This window comes from Triturus cristatus, chromosome 5_1, assembly GCF_964204655.1.
Source record: "Triturus cristatus chromosome 5_1, aTriCri1.1, whole genome shotgun sequence".
Classification (NCBI taxonomy): Eukaryota; Metazoa; Chordata; class Amphibia; order Caudata; family Salamandridae; genus Triturus; species Triturus cristatus.
The window spans coordinates 184,198,950-184,217,490 of NC_140587.1; the positions used below are offsets into that span (position 1 = coordinate 184,198,950).

The 18,541-nt window shown below is 44.9% G+C and overlaps 1 protein-coding gene across 1 annotated transcript in view; it reads right to left on the reverse strand.

Moving 5' to 3' along the window:
* Positions 1-5,119: 5,119 nt before the first annotated feature.
* Positions 5,120-18,541, reverse strand: part of LOC146830617 (prostate stem cell antigen-like) — a 49,558-nt gene continuing 36,136 nt past the window's right edge. The window contains exon 3 of the mRNA XM_085604806.1: positions 5,120-9,445. Coding sequence (XP_085460932.1) covers positions 9,198-9,445 — 248 coding nt within the window. The 3' untranslated portion in view covers positions 5,120-9,197. The remainder of the gene's footprint in view (positions 9,446-18,541) is intronic.

Below are 18,541 nucleotides of genomic sequence, written 5' to 3' on the forward strand. Positions count from 1 at the left end.
CAGGATTGGAATCGGCACCTTGGTGTTTGTGGCTCTAGGAATGAGATTAGTTTTAAACAATATTAAAAAGTACTTTAGTGAGGTCGTAGGGTGGTAAGTTGAGGGGGATAATCTCACCAGTAACCCTGTGTACACATACAGGGAACAATAAAAAGTTAATAAAATACATTTTGAGACATAAAAGCTTTAAAATTTAAATAAAAGCTCTAGTGGATGGGGACAATTACGTCTTGAGAGACTTTAGAGTCGAGTCAGACCACTGCACCAAGGGGCATTGTGTGTGCTTGCTTCTTTGGAGTCTGATTTAAGTGGGTCCAACGCCTACTCCACATTGAAAAGAAAAATTGTGATACGGCGAATACAATGGGTGTACGGGTATCAGTTTTCAGGACTCTAAAGGCCTCCCCATAGTGCAAAACCCCTAGATTCCTGTACAACTGGATAAGCCAGCTCTGCCTAGCTGGCTTGTAGCCAGGGCAAAAAAAGAGAACATGTAACTCTGACTCTTCCTCACTGCTACAGGCATGGCACCCTCGCAAAGCAGTCTTTGACCATTTGCATGAAAATGCACGAAGCGGCAGGTTGCCATATCTGAACTTGACATAAAGTTTCCTTGCGAGAGGAGGTTGCATATCATCCAGAAAGGGTTCAATAATATATACTTCTTTCATTAGCAAAGAATTAGTGGTGAGGTGTCCTATGTTTGAGCTCCCTGCGATAGCTGCAATTTTGGTCGCATGGTAAATTTTTACTAGTTCAGTGCGTGAAATTGTAGGGTAAGCTTCCTCTGGGTTACTCCAAAGACTGGCTTTCCCAACCTGGAGCATTCATCCTTGAAGTGTGTAAACCAAGGGATTTTATCAACACCCGGGAGGCCCAATAGCTCTTTTAGTTCTATTCGATAGAGAGCCAGTTCCAGCGTCACCCACAGTCTACACCAGAAGGTTATGGGCCTGAGACCAATTTCATCCCCGATGGGTCTAATTCCTAGGTCCAATTGTAGGGGGATTAGAGGGGTACTTACAGAAAGACCTACGATCTGCCTCAAAAGAATGTTCTCTACTTTGCCAAAGTTGGTATTGGGTGAATGGCCCCATAATTCCGCCCCGTACATTGACACACCCCTGGCTTGCGCTTTATAGATCTCTACTAGGCGACCAGCGGGTTTTGCAGAGGAGTTTCTAAGTAATTTTGCAATACTCCCAGTAGTCTGGGCCAACCTGAGTTTGGCCTTGGCTATTTGTGGCCACCACTCCATATTTTCGGTCAGGGGGACACCCAAATAGTCGATTACCGTCACCCTCTACAGCATTGTATCATCCAGACATGGATTGGAGGGTGTTGTCTTGGCTGGATTGAATACCATAAACGTGGTCTTCTGGGTGTTTATCTCCAGCCCCCTGTTGTTACAAAAAGTGACAAAACTGTCCAAGACCCTCTGGATGCCCATGGGCGATTGGAGGGTGTCGTCTGCGAACATCATTGCTGGGAACTTTGTACCTGCTAGCTTAGGGGCATCATTATCTTTTACCACTGATAGTTGGGCAACCAATGCATTGACATAGAGGCAAAACAGGGTAGGTGCAAGCACGCACCCCTGCCTTACTCCTCTGTCTACTGGAAAACGGGACGTTAGTTTGCCTCCTTTCCCACATCTCTCTTGAGCAAAATTCCTTTCATGCAATCTAATTAACATGCTCAGGAGATGGCAGGGGATCCCCATGTCACTGGCTACCCCCCAGAGTTTGACTCTAGGGACCAAATCAAAAGCCGATTTGAGATCCACAAAAATTAGATAGAGGCTGCCACCTTCCATTCTCACAGTTTTCCAAAATATAAGTTGGAGTCTATATATTTGATTGACGGTGGAAGTGTTCTTTCTGAATCCCGCTTGATATGGGCTGAGTATTTCATATTCTTCCATCCACACCTGGAGACAATTCAGAAGTATCCCTGCAAACTGTTTTTGCGTGACATTGTCAGTCAATTACTTTTATTCGATTAAAAAAATCAAAAAAAGACATAACAAACAGATAGTCACATAAAATACAGGACAAAAGTTCATCAATTACGATAGTGATTCTAAATAGCATTGTCAAAATTGTCAAAATTTAAAAAAGGTTGAAATGAACATATTTCATGAGTTCAATTCAAAATTAAAAAAAAAAAATAAGATGCAATAGTATAATTTCAATATAAAAAGTCTAATGAGAATAAAAACTCCAAAAGGGGCAACCACCCACCCTTCACACCAAGTCAGTCATATTGGGACTTGGCCGTACACTGACACGCTTCTTGTTTATGCGATCAGCCGCAACTAAAAAGCTTGATACATAAAATGCAATGTTAATGCTGGGTAAAAGTTGCAAGAACTGGAGCGCTGGCCGCACTTGTAAGAAACCAGCCTCCTTTAGGATGGGTAACAGGTATCTTTTCCTAATCTGTGCATAGTGCTCACAGAACATAATAAAATGTAGTGTGTCCTGAGTAGAGAAGTTGTCACAATCACATGGGGTTGCGTTTTCAGGGGTAGCCCATGTGGGAAAAAAAACAAGCATAAGATGTATCAGATTAAAGCGAAATTTGATTAGGAGAAACCTGTGAAATGGACTGGTTACAAAGGCCAAGTAGGGTTCAAGACCAGGAACAGTTATAAGCGCATAATTCCTTCTAACTAATGGCTTTTTTAGTTCCAAGTCCTCCCTCTCAGCCATAAATAATGTGACTAATGCGGTCTTAATCCCCATAACATCCTTCTTATTAATACAATCAGGGGAATTAAATAGCTCTGGTCTACCCACTATTGCCAGTGTCCGTTTAACCTATGCGTGACATTGATCTGACTGATCGGTCTATAGTTTGCAGGCAGGAGTGGTGATCCCTTTTCAGCCCCTGCCCAAGTTTCAGGGATCGGCATGCCTTTCACAATGGAGTTGAATAGAGCCCATATGTAGGGACCCCAGATTTTAGGTTCCACCTTGAAAAGATCCCCCAGGAGCTTATCCGGACCCTGTGCTTTACCAGAGGGGAGCTTATTAATTGCATTTTCAACTTCAGGGAGGGTGATCTCAATAGCTTCATCATTGCTAACTCGTGATGTAGTCATTAGTGCGTCTTCAGGAGTTTTTAAAGCATCCCATCTGTACAGTTCCCAGGTCTGTTTTGCTAGTCGCGTGGTTTCTTTATACAGCCTCCGCATATGTTTGTTTAATGGTTTATCTTTGGCTTTAATGGCCTCTAGCAAAACCCCTTTAATCTTCCGACAGTTGTTGTTGAACCAGGATCGAATGGTCAGTGTTTTCACCTTAGAGTGTGACTTTGGGAAAAATATGTCAGCTAGTTGGATAACCAAGCCCGCATGCAGGTCTGCAACTTCGTTAATAAATGCTGGGTTGCCCATCACTGCTGTGATTTTACCCATTTTTGAGAGAACAGGAACAATTGCAGTATATAGTGTGGTCAGCTTTTCGGGTGACTGCTCAATTGCCCCCCCTCCCCATTTGATTCTTCTCCTGTTGTTACTGAGTGCTAAATTATTATCAGGGGGTGCTGTTGGTCAAGACAGTTCCAAGGTCTGGCATCTTTAATTCCACGGACAGAGCGTTGTGGTCGCTGTCATGTCGCTGATGGACAATGAAATCAAGGACCCTACACCACATCCTGTTCTCCACTACGATATAGTCCAGTAGAGAGGCTGGGCCAATTGTATTGAATGTTAAATTCCCCGGTTTATCTCAGGGTGTGCGGCCAATGCACGCTCTCAGAGAGTGATTCAATGTAATCACATTGATCTGGACTGCCAGCGGGGACCACGCCTTAATAGATGGAATTTGTGGATCGGGAATTAGCCATCACACATCCTCCTCACTGGCGATTGATTCAGTAATGTCGGGAAGGGGCTCAAATTGGCAATTAAAATCTCCCCCTACAACCAGCAGCATATTCGGGGGGGGGTGGGAATTAAGAGATCCAGTAAATCAAAGGTCAGTGATTCCTTATTCAGGGCTCCAGGTCGGGAGTAGATATTAATGACAGCCAGTTTCAACTTGGTGGGGAAGCAAAGTGCTACACACAGAATATCATTAGACGGGGAATCCAACCAGTTAGTTTTGCAGCCCAGATGCATGCCGACCCAGATGCATGCCGACCCAGATGCATGCCGACCCAGATGCATAAACCCCCCGATGGTCTGCCCCTGCCCTTTGTGATGCCCGAAATGCCAAATTACGCAAACCCCACCCTCACTGAGTCTTCCCTTGCCCAAGTCTTCTGGAACATGCAGATGTCGAATTGGTCCACAAAAAGCCCCCAGTCGGAGCAGGACAGTTTGCTTTTGAGACCAGCAACGTTCCAAGATAAGACACTTAGCTGCCTCCCTGTATTTTGTTCGTTGGTGGGAACAACCGAGGCAATAATGCCAGGTGTTTGGGTGCCCCCCGCTGGAGCCGAGGGAGTGGTCACCAATGTGCTATTGGGTTGTTCTACCATTGTGCCACTGCTGTTTAGGGGGTCAGGGGCTATGGAGACTGCTTGTCCAGGGGGTTCTTCTTATGTTCTGGCTGCACCACCAGTCACCTGCTTTGATAATATCTCCAGGTCCGTTGTCCATAGTACCTCGAAATTCTAGTACCCCAGTCTATTCCCTTGGTCACTGTTAGTCAGTCCACTTCTTCTAGAACCCTGTATCTGTTTGCTACCGATATGTTATAGGGCAAGAGTCTATCAGGGGGATTCCTGTGGTCAGTGATTTGATATTCCAGTGGCCACCTACCAGGGTCTGGTGTATTATTGATCCTATCTAAGATGGAGGAGTAGGGGTAACAATAATCCAGTGGGAGGGCCCTTACCTCTATATGGGGCTCTGCGGGGCTACGGCTCTGGGCTAGTAGCAGTCCCCTTGTGTGGTTTTTTGGCTTTTGGCCACCCAACCTACTCTGCGGACCTTTCAAATTTCTCCTGCCCTGTCATAGGGAAACTGCCTATGCCTTGCCAACCAAAACAAGCCTTTGTTCCGCAGGTCCAGTTGTGACTCCCTCTTGAAGAAATATAAACTTCTTCTCAGGGGTCTCACTGATACTTAGTCCATTCAAACCAATAATAAAGAATTTGGCACAGAAGCTGAAATATAAAAGAACATTTTTATTAAACTCAAATGAGTGTGACTATGTCACACAGAAGCCGTAGCAACTGAATGAGGTAGTCCATAGACTGGTCTTACTTCACATCTTATATACTCTTTATCCTGCCCCAGGCATGTAAGGGAGTTGTACCAATTACATTCCTAAACAAATGGAAAATCTGGAGGGTCAGCAGGTGAGTAGCCTTTGGGGTTTTAACAGGATATGGGCAAAACATTATAATTACATAGTTCACAAAGGTTAATCTGATTTAGATGGCACTGCAGGGCATGGCATGATTACATGTACAGTATCCCAACCCAAAAGTTAATCATTAGGAATGTTCCAAATTCAATCTCCAAAAGCCGGAAAAACCTATAATTGAAAGCATAACCCATGTAATGAAGAAACATAAAAAAAGAAACAGTAACAGATGATGAACAAGATAAGGCATGTGCAAGGAAAATAAAAGTTAACGATGTCCTGAACATTGATTGGCAATCTCAGACAAAGATCGATCAGGGAAATTGACTTTGCAAGGTCAGTTTCAGGTGAAGAGGTCAGTTTCTTACAGTTCATTCCAGAGTCAGAAAGAAACCTAGTTAATGTATATATAGACTAAGAAGGCCAGGCCACTTTGTTCGTCAGGCTACCTTCACAGGCCTACGTGAGGGCAACACAAAATGGTGGCACAATATAAAATGGAGTCAGTCTTGAGAATTACAGAACCTCACTCTGGCCACTCTTGAGTTCAGGAACCCCTGTCAAAATAATCACATAGGGGAATGAGGATGGAGGTAAAATGATGGTGGGCTGAATGCCCACTGTACTATCTACCCCTCCCGACCCTTCTCTACTCGCTCTTTGCCCTGTTGGGCAAGTGTTACATCTGTTTGTGCTCAGCATTGGACGTATTGTGTTAATATTCCCTTCCGCACAATTAACATTCATTGATACTGTGTTGGTAGGATGGGTCAGTGCCCGCTGTACCTCTAGTCTATGTGCGTGCATCCGGGGGGTTGTATCTCTCAGATTAGTGCGATGGTTTGACCGACTGAGGCCCCCTGGGCCAACAGGTTCTTGGGTCCTAAGTGCCTCTGAGTTGTCTACGGGTGTCAAACTAGGGGCGTCTACCTGGCAGCTGAAATCAGTCCCCTTCAATACAGTTTGCCTGGTATTAGTTGATATATGTGGTTGTCTAGCGTCCCCCATTGTAGTCAAAATGTGTATTCAGTCAGCTAGAGAGGCAACTTCTTCCTTGACAATCCCTCTAAATTTGCTCAGTAGATCTACTATCAGGTTTTGAACCCACACTGGATAGTCGAGGTCTATTTGAGTGGTGTCATTGCGTTCTCCGGTTACTTCGGGAATGTCTACAGACTCTACGATTGATACCGACCCCCCCTTTCACTTTCTTACTTTTGGGTGCCCCCTCATTCGGTTGTTTGCGCTTCCGGTTTTTACATAAGCTAGGCGAAGCACCCCCCTTCCTAGTTACAGTTTTTGGGACAGCTTCTGGTTGTGGTGGAGGGGAGGACTCAGAAGCTCTCAGTGTGAAGGGGAGGTTGGGGGCTTTAGGAGTAGGCGGATCTGGCAATGGGTCTAACAGCGGGAGACAGAAGTCTGGGGTTAGACACAGGTGCCTTTCTGTCACTTCTATTTCTGTATTAACCGCACCTATAGCCCTCTGCAACATTCTATCAATTGAGGTTTGGGGCAATGAGGAAGAAGGGGTTGCTTGAGGGCGGGGCTGCTTGGCAGTACAGGTGCGTTTCCCCATTGCTGGAGCTTAATAAACCCACAGTATGAACCACCCAACTAGAGAACAAGATGAGCACTCAAACCCAAATTGATCAACAAAGCATAGAACATGCAAGAGTGTAATTATTGGATGCAATGGAAAAAAAGGCTGGGGTTTAAATCTGTGCGAGTCGAGCTGGAGACTCTTCCCCACCCCTCCAACTCTTTGCACAGAAGTATTAAATATCAATTATACAGAACTCACAACAAATAGGTTAGAATTGTCAATACGGTGCATAGGGACAACCCAGTCACAACTGTGGGGAGGTGGTGGAAAGTACTCCTGTTTGCGATGTTAAGGAGACGCTCCAGAAGGACCAGGTGAGACCAAGTAACTGGAAAAGATATAGCACCAGGCAGTTAGTATAGATTGTGAGTGGACCAGCAAAGTCTTACAGTCAAATTGAATTTAAAGTCAAAACAAGGGGGGGGGGGCTTAGCCCAGCCTCTTCCAGTCTCTGAGGGGCGTGGACGGGCCTGCCCTTGGCCGGAGCTTTGCCCAGGCGCGGCCCATGCGCGTCCCGTGCCGCGGGATGGCAGCAGCGCTTTTGAGCGTGTTCGCGGCTCCTCCCCCTCCTGGTGGACTGAAGACTTGTGGGAAATGGAGTCCCCATGCTGGAAGCACCGGCAGAGAAAGCGTCCCACGCCGCGGGATGGCAGCAGCGCTTTTGAGCGCATTAGCGGCTCCTCCCCATCTTGGGGGACTGAAGACTTGTGGGAAATGGAGTCCCTACATTAGACTCGAAATTGGAAGACCTGCAACGAAAAAATGTTAATTGCACCGGGTAATTTTTTTCACAGTCTCTAAATGACCTCCGGAAGTTATTTGAGTGTGAATTGCCCAGGGTCAAGTGGTAATTGAAGAAGCAGAGAAAGTATTTAATTCCTGCTTCTATACCTTTCACTTAAGCAGTAGACCACGGTTTATCAGGACAGGCCCTCAAAGGAAACCTGCTCTTTAATTCGGCTCAGTAGTAAACAAGGCTAAGGTAGCATGATTCAGTGGAATCATTTCCCAGCAATCAGTGCTGAGCTGATTCTTCCTTCACTGACCCCCTCTGACCCCGCCCTTCATCTGTCCTGGGCGTATACAATGGCCTTTGCTGTGCAACATAGAGCCGTGCACCTTTTTAATGCGCTGCAGGGCATAAAGGGTATTCCTCTGCCCAATATTTATATATGTTTTATTTTCAGACAGCATAACTGTGAAACAGGAAGTGGCAGGCCTTGTCCACCATTTTCGAGCTCTGGTATCTGAAAATAAAGCTGTAACTCAAATAAAATGGGGTTAAATGCAGTGCTTTATTTGTGCCGGTGCACTTAGGGGCATATCAACAAGCGGCAGCGATAATTATCACTGGCCGCCCTTAGCGTGAGGAATTTTATCACCGGCTATCGCAATTATTCCTGTGATAGCGATGTTTTCCATGAAACATTGCTGGTTTTCCAGCGATGTTCCATGGAAAACGACGGTTTCCTCGTTGATAAGGCTGGGTGGTCTAGGCCCTATAATCCACCACCCATTGGCTAGCATATGTTAGTCAAAGGAAAAGCAGGCGTAAGGAAAGTAGCGATAACCAAGGTTAGCGCTACTTTTCTTATCGCTATGCTTGTTATCGTGCCCATTGATAATTGGAGAAATGTCGGTGAGCGACATTTCTCCAGTTATTTTGGGACGGAACGCCCACTTTGCATCTCATTAGAAATGCAAAGGTGGGCGTTACGGGAAAGGGCGCTAAAGCAAGGACTCAAGCGATGGCGTGACCTTGCTGATAGAGCGATAAAATTATCGCCGCTTATCGTCCAAAAACGGACGCAAAAGCGGCGATAACTTTTAGCGCCGCCTTGTTGATATGCCCCTTAATTGTCAGGACCGGCTCTAGTGACAGCCCACCACATGGTGGCGCTGTCTTTTTAATTTCGAGATGAGCACAACAATCAAGTGTTTATTAAATCAATAGGTATTGAAAATGATTATTACCAGAATATCATGACATTATAGCTTTGTGTGGCCTGAAATAGTGTGAATTATCACACTTATAGCAGTGCGGTGGTTAGGTGTTATGTTGGTGCTGTCATTGCCAGCGCTGGTACGGTATGGGAGATACAGGCTGTATTGGCCTTCTGAGAAGTGCCCCGACACCTCTTTTTTTTTTACAAATGAAGCACCAGTTAAATGAATCTACTTTTCGCACTACAGACACATAAAACATGCGCTCGGTCTGAGCTGCGCCAGTACAGCCCATCACGATACAGCCCAGGCTCTTCTTTCGTCAAACATTACAGCGCCAGCTTCAACAGGGCGCCGATGACCGCTACCGAGGCAGCCTCCGCCAAGAAGCTGATTTTGGCGCTGGAAGCGCTGGAGGAGAAGCCAAAGAAGGTGTTGCTGTCGCCGATGCTGTAGGCGTTGCACAGGTCTGAGGAGCAGCAGCCTTCAGTGGTGTTTGCAACGAGCAGATTCTGATGGCCGTTAACGCACGAGGCAGCGCAGCGTTTCGTCATCAACTTGATGGACATGATGTTAGCTGAAACGGAAGAGAATGAGACATCAGAACTTGTAGAGAGATGGTCGGCGATTTTCGCAGTTTCTTAAGTGTTTTAAAATAAAACGCCCCGTTACTGTAATCTAGGGTTCTTCTGCTGCGCAAATACCACCTCATACACATAAGGAATAAATACTCGACTTTTTTGGAAATTTTGCTGCCTATTTCTGTTTTTTTAAAAGTATTTTTTAGGCCAGTAGGCTTAAAGTCATTCCACACATACGAGTTTGTCAGAAAACCACATTGGGCTTGAGCTAGAACTGCACTTGTTACAATTTCTCAAAATCAGACTGTAAAGAACCTAAGATGTGGTTGAACCTTTAAATTACACATATCAGCCGATGCTAAGAGAACCAATCATGAGCTGATGATTTTGAGAAATACTCACTCACTCCTTCAAACAAAGCACTACATTGTTTTCCTCTGCGTTCCTGCATCTGCTTCTCCAAGTGCAATGCACAAGACAGCTCCACTTTAAAGAAACATAGGGAAAAAGCCATCATAGTCATGGGACCTGGACTCTGTTATTATGTCAGTCCTTCTGTAACAAAAAATCAAGCCAGCCATTGACCCGTCAAAAACAACTTAAACACCTACTTGAGGAGACCTTTGGCTCCCTAAAAAATCAGGTTGGGACCCCCCGCCTAAAAAAGTGTCTAACCGGCTCCAACAGTTACAGAGGACAACCAGTGGCATAACGTAACTTAAGACCCCCTTCCCTTCTTCAAAGTACAGGGAGGGTCCCCTCTCTCTGGACTCACTCAGGAGCTCTAAGGCCAGGGTACTGTGCTGAGGGAGCCCCCTGGAGCTGCCCCCCCCCGCACTCCAGGGGCCTTGGTTATGCCACTGATGACAACAAACCATCTACAAATGTTATACCAGAAGGGCAAGCGTCGTAACACAGAGCCAGGACCCGACTGGGAACGCAAACTGGCCCTGGCAATTGAGTCGGACCATCCACAGGGGTAGTAGTGGGGATGTGGGGGGTTGCATGTGGGAAACACTGCAGCTGCTTTTGTTACAGGGGACCGATATTGCAGCTATGCTGCAGAACTGGCCGCTGGTAACAACAAGCATTGGCATAGCCAATAGGTCTCGCCTTTGGGACCTTATAAGTGTTTAGCTATGCAACAGTTGCATAACCAAATACTTATAAGGTCCCAAAAGCGAGACCTATTGGCTATGCAAAGCGGCCGCGAAAGTGAAAGTGATCGCGATCACACATCAAAGCGGCCGTGCGGTCCCGAAAATGAAAGTAATCGCTGTAAAGCGTGGGTCGCGCGCTCGCGCACATGCACTGTAGCTCTAGGCTGGCCTGGTAGCACTTTTTGGAGCCCTCTCAATAAGTCTTGCCAGACCAGCGCATGCGCTGGGTCAGGCGAGACCTAAAAATGACCCCAAGGGGTCCAAAACCAACCTCCACCCTGGCGGCCCACCGGGGAAACAACCGGTGCCCGCTACGGCCAGTCCCGCCCTGCACAGAGCCAGAGGGCTTTACGTGTTGTCGTCCCAAAGCAATATGCTGATACTATGAAATGTTGATACAAAAATGAAAAAATTACAGATACACATTCTCGGTTCATATAGCAGAGTGCCGCAGATAAACCAAAATGAACATTCCCATCTTGTGTGTTGGGACAGAAAAGGCCCTCTGCCTGGCTTGGGAGGGTCTGTGCTCCTGCCTTGAGTTTCCTATCGGGAGTTTCTGTTGGTTTTGGATTTAGGCCTCAGCACTTCTTACAATCATGCATGTGCGCTGAGAATTCACTGTGACACAGAATGCAACCGAGGGCTGCACTGTGTTGTTTGGGGGGCACACCATGTGTAACCTCCTTTACTGCATCAAAAAACAGAGTGATAGATGGAATCCTTGAATTAATCTCAGCCACTGGCGAGCGCTCGGGCCGCATTTTACTCTGTCATTTTTCACCCACCTTGCTACCTCAGTTTGCACCCAGCCATATGCAAATCATTCTTGACCCTGCTCCAATGGGAATAGTTTAGCCCTAAATGTTAGGCGAGGTCCTCCCTGAACCGCAACCCAGGACTGGTTTCACCCTTATTAGGGCTCATCAGACAAGTATTGCTTGGCTCCAGTGACATAGTGAGCATGGGACCTACGTCTGGGCACACTCATCACACTTAAGGCATTAAAAAAGTGATGGATGAAATGCTCAAATTAATGTCAGTCAATGGCGATTGCTTGGGGCCGCACTCCAATCCATTGTTTTTTGCATACTTCTATGTGTCACCCTAAGTGGGAGAGCTGACTTTCTCAGTTTGAGAACAGGATTAAATGAACTGAAAGACTATGTATTATCTCAAAGATAGCTATTTTTTTTTGTTACAAAACCGTGCATCTTTAGTAAATGAGTGGGCTACTTAACTGCTGGCAATAAAGCAACGCATTACATACGTTCAAATTGAACAGGTTGTTTACCTGCAAACTATCAAAACCAATATAAATAAATACTCTTCAATAGAAATCAGGATGATGATTGGATTATGTCGGCCTAAGGTATAGCTGATAAACTTAAATCCTTTAACTGATTCCTAAGGGCCAAATTACCACTTTTGACAGAGGAGAGGCGCGGCGGTGCGAACCGCTGCACCACCGTTCCGCCGAAGGTCGTTGCCGCCTGCCCACCAGATTATGACCACTTTTGGGGTCTGGCGGGCAGGGCCGGACTGGGAACAGAAACTGGCCCTGGCAAACTGCTCAGCCGCCCCCCCCACCGGGGTGAGGGGGGGTTCTGCCGAGCAGTTTGCGAGGGCCGTTTTCGGCCTTTTTTGTTACAGGGGGCCGATATTGTCGACCCCGTGTAACAAAAACGGTCCAGGGGACCCAAAACTGGCCCCCACCCTAGCGGCCTACCGGGGAAACGCCCGGTGCCCGCTATGGCAAGTCCGGCCCTGGTCCCGCTGCAGTGCATCTTTGAAAGGCGGCAGTGCCTTTGAAAGAGGCACCGCAATGGGAACACCAGATGGGGTTCCTGCACAGCATTGACTCGAAAGTCCATGCTGTGCAGGAACCTGGGTGCATGCACTCAGTGGGCACATGTTATGCCCCCCTGCATGCATCCTCAGGCTGAGTGGGCACAGGGGGCCCTGGAGGGCCCCCTTAGTTTCAGCACCACCAACCTTTTAATTGAGGAAAGACTTCCATGAACCCGCTGGCTGTCCTGAAACTTGTAATATGCATGACGGTGCTGCAGCGGCACCACCTGAATATTACATAGCCCCTGACCGCCGTCCCATCGCCAGGGAAAGGCGGTTCCCTGGTGGAGCTGGCAGTCCAATTATGGTCTGACTGCCCAAGTCATAATTTGGCCCTAAATAAAATCTCATTGTTTTAACCTATTTTTCCAAATGTGATCTGCCCGACCGACATTTATGAAGACGATAAAGTTCTATTTGATTCACAAATTTCTAAATGTTATGTTATGGTATAGTATTTGTAGACTGGTCTGTTGCCCAGTTAAAGATGCCCTGGTGCTGAGATATCTAACTAACCCAAACCGAGGAGAAGGTCCTAAATTAAAAGTATTGGAAAAACCAGGCTTTCATTATTTTAAATATTGATTGCTGATTTTCTGTCTGATAGAAATGGGCAATTCATTCAACTCTTTTGTGGCAGGAAAAGAAAAACTACAACTGCCTGCAGAGGAGTGGAAAATCTGGGGAAGAGCAACTAAAGAAGCATTATAGTGTATGTCAGCTTGAGAGAGTAGGACTCTAAGGTAGAAATAGCCCAGGCCTAATAACTAGGGCCCGACTATTTAAAATCCTATGTTTAAGACAAAGAGACTTAACTGTGTCCCTCTTGCGACCTGCCAGTGTAGTTTCTTTAGGAAAGCATGACATATGTGTTGTTCTGGGCAAATAGAGAACCAGAATGGTGGTGGAGTTTTGGACCACCTCTGACAGTATTCGGACGAAATATCAAAAATGTAATATTGAGATACATACATTTCAAGTTGGAAATATCCTGATACAGAAATATGTGCAAGAATATTGTTGACAAGAATATCGATTTTAAGGTAAGTAATATCGATTTTAAAAATATGTAATTTGGTAATATCATTTACAAAAATATCTATGTTGGAAATATCCATGTTAAAAATATCTATTGGTCCGATTACGATGTAGGTGGGACAAACACAACACACCGCCGGTGTCGGTCTCACCTACATCTATAACCGGGGTCAGACCGCTGCATTACGATGCAGTCGGTCGGACCACATTGCCCCAGAGACTGACCGACAGCTTCCTACGGACTCAAGGAGCCTGTTGGTCAGATCGCATTCCACACAGTGGAGGCGGTGCCTTCTCAGGCATCGCCGTGGGGATTTCAACCCACCTTTCCGCGAGGTATTTCACGTTGGTTCTTCTGACGCTTAAAGGCTGGCAGACAGGCTTTTTTAGAGCCCCTAGTAGGGCCCCTGTCCCCTGTAGCCCTCCACAATGGGCCCTGGGGGGCACCTCTGGTGTGCCCCAAAACATCCCTGCATCGTGTGGCTGGCACCGCATGGTGCCTGCCACAGGGTGCACGGATGTTTACAAACATGCCTTTTGGCATTGGGGCTTGTGCTGCTGCCCTTTTCTGTGTCGCAGCACAAGCCTCAATGCAAAGAGGCATGCTTCCGACTGTCTCCATGGCGGCCGGATGGTAATTTGGCAGGCGGGATTGCCGGCTACCTGTCGACCGGTCACATTCCCACAATGATGGTGGTCGAACGCTCGTCCGACTGCCATCTTAATCAGCCCTTAAGTTTTTAATATTGTTTACAAAAATATTCTTGTTAATAGGATTGTTTTTTAAATTATTTTTATGTATTGTACTATACATTTTAATTGTATATGTTATAAATTGTTTGTATAGTTATTGTTAATGTTTTTTTATATAGTTTGTACATTTTTAGTTTATAGGGGTACAGGGAGGAAAGTAAATTAATAATAATAATAAATTAACATATTTTTTAATCAGTAGCAATTATTTAATTATTAATTATTTATTTCAATTGTAGAAAAAAAAATAAGTTTTAGGTATGGGTTGTGGGTTTTACTAGAGGTATGGGTTGGGGAAAAATGTATTATAGTGAATAATAATTATTTATTATCATAATTATTTATTTAATTGATCATTAATTATGTAATTTGTGTAATATTTTTTGGGGGGAGTGTGGCTTTTCCTTGTTGTATGGGTAAAGAGTGTGCAGGAAATTCATTATAATAATTAATTATGAGTTTTAATTTATAATATTTAAATGATAATCAATTATGTAAATTGTGTAATTAAGATATTGGTAATGTTATATATTTGGTGTGAGCTGTTGGATTTGTAGGGGTAAAGGATGGGAAGTTAATTAAATACAATTGATTTATTATCAGATAATTAGTAATTGTTTAACTGATAATTAATTATGAAAATATGTCATTAGGGTTTTTAAAATGTATATATTAGGTGTGAGTTGCTGGATTGGTAGGGATTAAGGGTGGGAAGGTAATCAAATATAATTATTTTAGTATTAGTTAATTACTGTTAATATTTTAATTGAGAATTATGTTAAATGTGTAAATATGTTTTAAAAATATATTTTAGGTGTGTGTTGTGTAGTTTGTAGTGGTATAGGGTAGGATGTTATTTAAAATCATATTATTTATTATGTTATGTGTTAATTGTGTTTGCTTTTTAATTGTAAATTACATTGTATTTATTGGTTGGTATTAATTTATAAAATAGTTTGGTATGTTAATTATGATAATAATATTTGTATTAATAGGTTATATACCATGGTATTTAAAAGAGGGTGTGCTCTCTCTCTCTCTCTCCTGTTATTTTCATTAGCTTCAGAACCCTTATTATATAATTATTAACCCTGGGCGTAGTTGTCGTAGCGGGTCTAGGCGGAGGTCCACGGAGTTGCGAACAAACTCCGTGGAACATGGCTCCGCTCCGCCACCCGCCTCCACCCCCCTATTTACAATTAATTCTACATTAATTAAAAGTAAATTAAAAACCACTTACCTGTACTGTGGCATCCCCGGGCTGCCCTCCTCCTCTTCCTCGCCGTCTCTGGTGATCCTTGAGAAAACTGCGCATGCCGTCTCTGGATCATCAGAGACGGCTAGGAAGAGGAGGAGGGCAGCTCGGGGACGCCACAGTACAGGTAATTGGTTTTTAATTTACTTTTAGTAAATGTAGAATTAATTGTTAATAGGGGGTGGAGGTGGGGGATGGCCTTCTCCGCTCCTTGCTGAGTGTGCGGAGATTGGCCTTCTCCGCGGAACGCGGAGTAGGTAAATCTCCGCACACTCTGCGGGGGGAGCGGAGTTCTTCGCCCGTCCCTAATAATTGTGGTATTAATGATAATGTTCAAGGTATGCAAATGAATAACAGTACCATTATATTGCCATCAGATGACATCTTGGAAGGAGTGCTGCACCCCTGCTCAGAGTATAGGGCTGAACATACAACCTTAAGGGTCCACTGTGCTATTTCAGACTTGGATGATTGGAAGCTAAACTGCCTTAGAGGGTAAATAGCTGCCTGATCCTGAAGACAAGAACAAGGTCATATCAATTGAAGCCTTAGCACTCAAATAGAATAGACCGATTCCTGAGTCCTGCAGTGTGGCTCACCTCAACCAGACCTAAAAGCATCCATGATGCACAACTTAATGGTGAAGTTAGAGTAGGACCATTAAAGGACTGTGTCTGCTGCTGAACATTTGCCACCCCTTGACCTGGCAGATTTTTGAGAAAACGTGTATCACTCTTCCACCATCTTCATTCTCTTTCACCATAGATACTTGGGATGTGTTGCACTGGCTAATACAACCATAAATCCGTAATGGTCTGAACTGTAACTTTACGATTATACCACATTTTAGTTAGAGTTCTGTTTCCAGTAAGCTATCCCTCTCAGGGGAGCCTGGGGAGGGTTAACTAGGGTAGCTGGACCCTTGTTAGTTTTTATTTCCATCCGTCCTGTTATTCTGTCAACTTTCGCGCTCTATAGCGCTCGCTTTCTAGGCCTCGCCCACCACTTATGACCATCATTTGATGGCGCTTACAGCAAGTTTGTGCGGCTCCTGGGAGAGCAACGAGTGTGTGGGAAATCAGCCCGTATTTTAATTTCCTTGTATTTGGCACATCAATGCCTTCAAACAGGAGGTGCCTGGCTCCTGCCTCCTACGGGTGCCATCTTTGAATCGTATTTCATCCTGTTTTAATACTTTTATGAGTTCCTTTTATCCCCTTTATTTTAATTAGAGTTGTGTTTCCAATAAACTATCCCGCTCAGGGGAGTCTGGGGTGGGGTAACTGGGGCAGCTGGATCCCTGTTAGTTTTTATTTCCATCCGTCCTGATTTTCTGTCTACTTTCGCGCTCTATAGCATGCTTTCTGGGTTATGCCCACGATCACCATTTAATGGCGCATATAGCGCGTCTGCACAGCCAAAGGCAAGCCTGTCTGGGCCAGCCCGCTTTCAGATTGTGCTCAGCACCAGCCCCCTGCCATTTTTTAATAAAACAAATTATGCCTGAATAAATACAAAGATATGTTAACCAAAGAAAAAGCAACCTATTCTATCTTCTGATAACTCTGCCAAAGAAATCTTCAAAGTGGTCACTAATCTAACTTCAGCCCCTAAAAACACAACCTCCAACCATAGCCAAAGGTTTTGTGACTTTGTAGAAAAAGTGATAAATATTTGTGATAATTTTAATGCCTCTGGTCTCGATACTACCTCTAATGAGGAGATGGATATAAGCAAACCCAAATTCTCTCAATATGCCCCTCTCAATACATCCCTTGTGATGACCTTTCTTACAAATTACCCAACTTTTGACCAACCATTCTCTACTGAACACTCCCCAATTCAGGTTTAGGAGTGGTCAGCGGTCACAGTACTGAGATCGCTCTTATCAGAACCACAGAAGAAATCAGGTCCATAGTGGATGGCGGCGGAAACACAGCACTGCTGCTCCTCGATCTGTCTGCAGCTTCTGACACGGTTGACCACAAGCTTCTTTCAGAACGTCTTCAGGCTGTCAGGATCGAGGGGACAGCCCTGTAGCTGCTGGATTCCTTTCTATCAGATAGAACACAGGAGGTCGCTTTGGACCATTTTGTATCCAAGTCATTCATCTTGCCATGCGATGCTCCACAGGGTTCTGCCCTCAGCACAACCCTCTTTAATATCTACGTTAAAGCGCTGGCATCTCTTATTAGATCCTTTGTATTTGACCTTACATCCTACACAGATGATGACCCAAATCATTGTGGGACTAACCTCCAATAACAGCTGCGAGGACTCAAATGTTTGTGACTGTATGTCAGCCATAGGTAACTGGATGAAGCTGAACTGTCTGTGGTTGAATTCTACCAAAACGGAGGTCATTATGTTTGAAAATGCTCCTTCCTTTTGGTCATCTCACTGCCGGCCTGCAGAAGTCGGTTGTCTCGCAACCCCAGATAACAGACTCCCCTTGGACCCCAGGTTAATGAGATCACTTCCTCCACTTTTTATGTCCTCAGGATGATAAAAAAGATTCTTCCCTACATCCCAGTATCAGCTAAAGAAATTGCGACCACACCACTTATTCTTTCTAAGATAGACTATTGCAATGCCTTATACCTCAACATGCAGCAACAAAATCTGAACAAGTTGCAGGTTCTGCAAAAAGCTGCTGCAAGAATGATTACCGGGACTCCCAAATGGCAATCAGCAGCTTCGGCCATCAGATACTTGCATTGGTTGCCTGTCAGGCAACAAGTCAAGTTTAAGGCTCTCTGCCTTGCCGACAAAGACTTACGTGGAGTTGGCCCAGGTTTCCTAAAGCACTCTTTAGATTGGTATGTTCCGGATAGATACCTACGCTCTTCTGGATCTCGAGAAAGTGTTATAATTAGATTCAGGAAAACCTACAGGGGAGGATGGAGTTTTTTCATATCCACAGCCAAGGAATGCAATGCACTTCCCCTTTTCATTAAAATTATTCCAGATCTTCTTCAATTTAGGAAGAGCCTCAAAACATGGCTGTTTCCATAACTCATCACGCCCTGATCTCT